At 46.4% G+C, this 6,439-nt stretch overlaps 1 protein-coding gene across 1 annotated transcript; it reads left to right on the top strand.

Moving 5' to 3' along the window:
• The first annotated feature begins 2,638 nt into the window (after window positions 1-2,638).
• Window positions 2,639-3,291, top strand: LOC123064479 (protein NEGATIVE REGULATOR OF RESISTANCE-like). Its single transcript, XM_044487957.1, has one exon. The coding sequence runs from the start codon at window positions 2,729-2,731 to the stop codon at window positions 3,107-3,109; it is 381 nt and encodes a 126-aa protein (XP_044343892.1). The 5' UTR covers window positions 2,639-2,728; the 3' UTR covers window positions 3,110-3,291.
• Window positions 3,292-6,439: the final 3,148 nt, after the last annotated feature.

The raw sequence follows: 6,439 nt of genomic DNA, 5'->3' as shown, positions 1-6,439 counted from the left end.
TTTTTTCAACTGAAAATTACGAATTTTTTTTTCACTCACTCTTACCAAGTTTCATAGATAAAATTTTAAGACATTTTTCTTATCAGTCGTAGGCTAAAAAATCATGATTTTATCAGTCGGTCGTACTAAGTTTCAAGAGTTGAACCTTAACATTTATTTCCCAAAATTTTCAAACATATTCAAAATGAAACTTATTTGAAAGCACTCATCACGAGAAACACGAATATGAAAACAAAACTTAATTTGGATTTTTCGTTCAAATAATATAAAAAAGATGAAAATTGAAAGCTAAAAATGAAAGCACGCGCGAGGGACTCGGTGCTCTGAGAGGCTGAGACATGCGTGCCCACGAATACTCATCGAATTTCCTCTCTCGTTTGACAAACCCCATCTTCTCGTCGGCAGTGTTCGTTTGATCGTTTCACCGTCTCAGCCTCTTGTTCATCGTGTCTTGATTGTTATTATTGTTTTAGTGATAAAGCCGGTTTGCCGCAAAAGAGCATGAGAAAAACGTGTACACGCTCCTTGTAAATGAGAGAGGACATCTCATTTTCGTAGATTTTCCTTATCTTTCCACGGCATCCATGACGATCAAGATTCACGTGGTCCGGACATGTTGTTGCACCTATAAACTTGTCGCAAGATTGCAAGTGCATGTGTGGCTCGTGCCTTGTCTAATAATTGATAGGGTAAAGCATAAACCTAGGTTCTGCCCATCCGATTTCGTTTATCAGAAACCAACTTTTTTGTGGAACGACTGCTCTCGTTGTATGATACAGCACCCAGTTGGTGAGGTGAGCGTGCAAATTCCGCAAACTGCAGACGACCGCGCAGACGTAGGCAGGATGACGAAATAGGAGAGTTATATGGAATGAATCATTGGTGTGCACCGGCAACATGGCATCGGTCTGGGTGATGTTTTGCACTGCTGGGGCATCTTTGAAAGTTCAACGTCTACTTCAAACAAACGAACAGCAGTGACAGTGAGCAGAGCCGCCGTTGGGTGTAGCTAGGCCGACCTTTTCCCGTCGCAGCCAGACCAACACGAGCCGAGCCGATGATCGCACGCGAGCCCGGTTCTTTTAGGAGTACCTTGTACCCATCGCGGCGCAATTTCATTTGTTCGCGGTGCTTTACACCTGCACTAGCAATTTTAATGGGGCGACCCATTTCGTCCGTCCGCGTCTGTTTGGATCGGCGCGGACAAAAGTGGCCGCCCAACGCGCCGACCCAAACGGACGCGCGTCTGTTTTTTATCCGCGGGTGATCCATTCCCGGTCCAATTTTAAACCTGATTTGCGCCGGCGCGGACACGAGCCGGAGACGCGCATGCGCCTACTCCTCTCCCTGGGCCCGCTGGTCGGTGACAGCCACCACCATTCCCCCCTAATTTCCCAGAAACACTCCTGCCCGCGCGCGCTCGCTCCCGACCCAATCATGGACGACGCCATCGACCTCGACCTCGACGCCGCCGCCGGCCTCGCCTCCCTCGCCTCGTCCAGCGCCGTCGCCCCCTCCGGAAAAGGCAAGCCTCGTGCCCCGCGCAAAACTGCCACCGCGCCCAAGCCGAAGAAGGCGCTGACTCCCGAACAGCGGGCAAGGGAGTCAGCCAAGAGGAAGGGTCGGAGGCACGCCGCGGACGCGAGGGATGAGGCCGCCACGCAGGCCGCCGTCGTCGCCGCCGCGCAGCAGGAGTACACCAATGCCCGCGTCGCGGCGGCAACGAGGGAGGCGCTCTACATGCTAGGGGTAAACCCTAGCCAGCACAGCCTCGTCCAAGCCGCCGTCGCCGCGGCCAGCACCGGCTCGTCGGCGCTTCCTCGGATGGTGCTGCCCGAGTCACCCCGCGCGTCGGCTTGCAACCTGGTCCCCGGCTTCCACGTCTACCCGCAGGCCTCCCGCCTCTTCGGGGAATGCTCACCCGACGTGAGCGTGGCCGCGCTTTCCACGCCCGCGCCAGCGCCCATCGACCTCAACGCCATCACAGTGGTTGGTGGCTCGTCGTCCGGCGGCACGAGGAAACGCGCCCGGCAGACGCCGGCCGGCGGGCTCCCAGACATCCGTAACCTGTTCGAGGGAATGACGTCCGCCGTCGACGAGGACTTCATGCAAAACCTCATCTTCGAGGGCGGTGCGCCGGGCGCTGGCTATGATCCCGGGCGTGGTCGAACTCAAGTCACACCCTTTTTTGCGTGCTGGCATGTGTGCTGGCCGGCTGGCAAGTGCGTCAGCATGAACTGTGGTGATTTTTTCTGAAACCGGCATTATATGCTGGCGCTGGCTGGTGCCGGCATGAGACATGGCCGCTGGCATGATCGACCACGGTCCCTTTTTATTTAAAAATTGAATGAGGGCATGAAATGGGTCGACGCGTTGGGCGCACTGCCGACCCAAATATAAAACTGGGCGGACGCCGGACGGATGGCCGACCCAAACAGACAAAAGGCGGACAAATGCGCCGTCTGTTTGGGTGGAGTTGCTTTTACTTGTAGCTGGTGGAGTTAGTCGCCGTCCCGTCTTAAACAAAAGAAAAAGAACCTTTTTTTATCTCTCTTTGTTTTCCAACCGGCGGCCATTCTTTTTGGATCATATAATAAGCGTAGGCTTTCGGGTGTTCTTTTCCTCCGAGGCAGTCGCTCGTCCTGAGTACAGACTCCAGACACAAACGCACCCATACATCACACATCAAGCAAGCTCGTCCAGAGTCCAGAGTCGCGCGCTGGTGACCATGGACGCGCCGAGCGGCAACGCCAAGCGCAAGCGCTCGTCCGCCGAAGCCCCGGCCCCCGTCGGCGTCGAAGACGTATCCGACACCGAGGTCGAGGAGTTCTACGCCATACTCCGCCGCATGCGGGACGCCTCCCGCCGGCTCGTCTCGGGCGGGGTCGCCGCCGCCAGGGCCAGCGCCCCGGCTCCGGCCCCGCGCGCGCCGGCATGGTGCCCCAGCTTCTCCTGGGAGGACTTCGCGCCGCCCGCCCCACCACCGCCGCCTCCATCGCAGCAGCCCGCCGACGAGCGCGTCGCCGAGAACGCCACGCCGCCGCGGCGGCCCGTCCCCCGCGGCCTCGACCTCAACGCCGAGCCGGAGCCGGAGGTCACCCCCTCGTAGAGGCACGAGGACGACGACCCCTCGGACGGACGGACGGACGGACATGGGGGAGCTGGCCGGCGACGATACTCTCCTCTCCCCTGTACCACCCACCGCCCGGCCGGTGCTTTTTTAGCAAACTGATCATCTTCATCTGTTATTTTACCTTACCACTTACCAGTGGTAATTCGGTATGTTTAAACGATCATTACTATACTACGGAGTACGTAGTACTGTAGTTGTACGAGTACTTACTTTCTGAGCGCGTACGTTTGTACGTGATGCCTCCCGCTGTCATGCTTGTGTGAACAAGGAAGACCTGTCACAAGAGTCCACTGAGACTACTGTACTCTACCAACATTGCTTCATTATTAGTGCATGCTTAACTTCCAAGGTTTCCTAACCTACAACTTTGACCACAGCTCTGCTACTGCCAAGGCCCCGTTCGGAACAAAGTAAGGACATAGGAATTTTGGAGGATAGGATTCATGTAGAGGATTTTCGTCAAAAGAAAAATGTAGAGAATTTTCCTTACATGAATGGAATAGAGACACGGCAAAACGCAACAACGCTATGCTGCAAAGATTATTTCGGGAATGGAAGCTTGAATAACCAGGAAGGGTAGACCATATGATCAGGTGCTGGAAACTGAACCCTGCGTAAATCATAGAAGACACAATGAGCACATACAAGTACAAATTAAAAGTTGAAAACATGAGAAGGTACGATTGAATAGCGGGCGCAACTAAAGTGTGGCAAATGTTGCATAAGAAATTGTTTTGGAAGATTAGACAAACATACAACTTGATATTGCTAGGCTCGTACTTGAAGGATGAGGTATTGAATGAAGAGAAACCATTCCCCCAACCCCTCAAAAGGAACTAAATTGTGAAAAAAATACCTCCCCTTGTTTATTTGCCCAATTTACATTTTTCACTTCATTTGGCCTAATCACATTTTCAACGGAAAAACGTAAGCCGAATATGATGTAACATCCTAATAGACTTTTTTCATTTTCTAAAAATACCAAATTGTTCAATGCCTAATTTTGAAATTTAAATATATTTTAAGGTTTATTTGTCGAGAATAATTTCATTCTTGTACTAAGAATTTACATGCAGACCACATAAACATTGGCGAATTGCAGTAATATTTACTTACAGGCAGAAGGCCTAAAATCATGTTTGATGTTAATTTGCGCAGGAGTTACTCCATGAGTACAAAGGATCTTCAAAACATGACAATCCGTTCCTCTTCCTTGTGACAATGGATTTGAACTATCTTGAGATGCTTTGAGACCAAGAAATATTCCGTTGGGTTGTAGCTTTCACATGAGTCAATGTCAAAATGCTATCATATATAAAAAAAAACATATACCTTGTGATATGGAAGTTGAAGGGTGAGCTTTTCTAGATTTGGTGAGTGCTGAAGAAAGTGAAGTGGTCCAGTGAAGTTTGCAGTCAGACACCATTCATTGAGTAACACCGTTTTTAGCTTGTTGAACCTAGGGCACCATTTCAAGTCCTTCCTGAAAATCTTAACAAAATGTTGAGAACCAAAAAATAATTAAAGTTATAACTCCAGAGACATGAGTCAATAATGTTGAGTCGAATAAGATTTCTTGAGCTTTTATTTCAAGTAATCAATTATGAGCATATAAAGAGATACATAAACCAGATTTTACAAGTCTTTGGTTTACTCAAACAAGGAATACATATATTAAGCCATATACCATCTAATGTGTTGCATAAACTTAAATGGCTTGCAAAATTAAATTAATCAGATGCTTCTGTATAGTATGAGGTCAGAAGTATCTATCAATAAATTATAATGAGTTTTCATCTTCTTAAACCTGATTGTAGGAGATGTCTGCATAGAAAAATGATGACAAGAAAGAGTGGATTCATTAAAAACATTTAATTGGACATTAGGAACAAGTTTTTCATGCATACTTTGATACAAGGATGATGTTGGATGGCAATCAATATAAGGAGTAGCAAAAGAGCAAACATACCAAGACATATGACTTATCAGTTCTAAATTCGTCGCGCACGACAAATCTTCAAGAAGCACACAACGATCATCTTCACCATATCATCCTTCACATGACTCATCACCCTTGTTCCCAAGGTACTTATTATTGTAACTATCTTTGCATTTAGAGCCAATACTAATAAATGATATAACCAATGGAAAGCAAAATGTTGCCTCTCGCGGAAGGGAAAAAACATGTTTTTTCACACAATTTTTTTTAAAAAAATTTGGGTGCAAAATCTAAAGAAGACCGGTCAAAACCAAAAAGTCAAGAAAACAAAGAAAAAAAACACCGTTTGAAAAGCCAAAAACGCATGCGGCAAAATATAAAAAATTTCGGAGGGAGAACCCAGCATGCAGCACATGGCGGTGGCTACGCCACTTGGCGCGCTCTCAGCCCACCCCAAGTGATCGTTGGGAGGCTCCTGAAGGAGCGCTCGCCAACTAGTTGCTCTTGAACCCTCGTCTCCCGGGTGATCACCGGCGCGACTAACCACTCTGCCTGCATGGTGTTACTGGTTAGTAGTGCGACCTACTAGAGGCGAGAGCCGGTCTTCTCCGGTTTTCCTTTGTTTCCTCATCTTATTTCTCTGATTTTTTCATTCTTTTCTTTTTCTTCTCTAATTTTTTATTTTCTTTGTTTCTTTTTGTTTTTCATTCTACATTTTTAGATACATTTTCAACATTTCTTCAAATACTTGGTTAACATTTTTAAAATACTTGATCAACATTTTTTTAAGTACTTGTTCAACATTTGTTTTCATTCTACATTTGATATACATGATCAACATTTTTTCAAATAGTTGCTCAACATTTTTTTCAAATATTTGTTCAACACTTTTATATACATGATCAACATTTCTTCAAATACTCGTTCAACATTTTTGAAATATTTGTTCAAGATTTTTTTCAAATACTTGTTGAACATTTTTCAAATAGTTCTTCAAATACTCATTCAACATTTTTGAATACTCATTCAACATTCTTCAAATACCTATTCAACATTGTTAATACTTATTGAAATTTTTCAAAAACTTGTTTGATATTTTTCAGATACCCGTTCCACATTTTAATCTTATTCAACATTTTTAAATACTTGTTCAACATTTTCAAAATGTGGTTTTCATTCTACATTTTATATACATGATCAACGTTTTTTCAAATAGTTGCTCAACATTTTTATCAAATATTTGTTCAACGTTTTTTTTTTGCGAAAATGTTCAACGTTTTTATATACATGATCATGTGTATACGTGTGTGTGTGCGCGCGCGCGCGTGCATGCATGTGTGTGTGTGTGTGCGCGCGCGCGCGCGTGC

This window comes from Triticum aestivum, chromosome 3B, assembly GCF_018294505.1.
Source record: "Triticum aestivum cultivar Chinese Spring chromosome 3B, IWGSC CS RefSeq v2.1, whole genome shotgun sequence".
Lineage (NCBI taxonomy): Eukaryota > Viridiplantae > Streptophyta > Magnoliopsida > Poales > Poaceae > Triticum > Triticum aestivum.
Note: the sequence above shows the minus strand (reverse complement) of the source record. Positions and strands in the feature narration are given on the sequence as shown.

Coding starts and splice junctions, on each gene's coding strand:
- LOC123064479 (XM_044487957.1), top strand. CDS start 2,729: ATGGACGCGCCGAGCGGCAACGCCAAGCGCAAGCGCTCGTCCGCCGAA.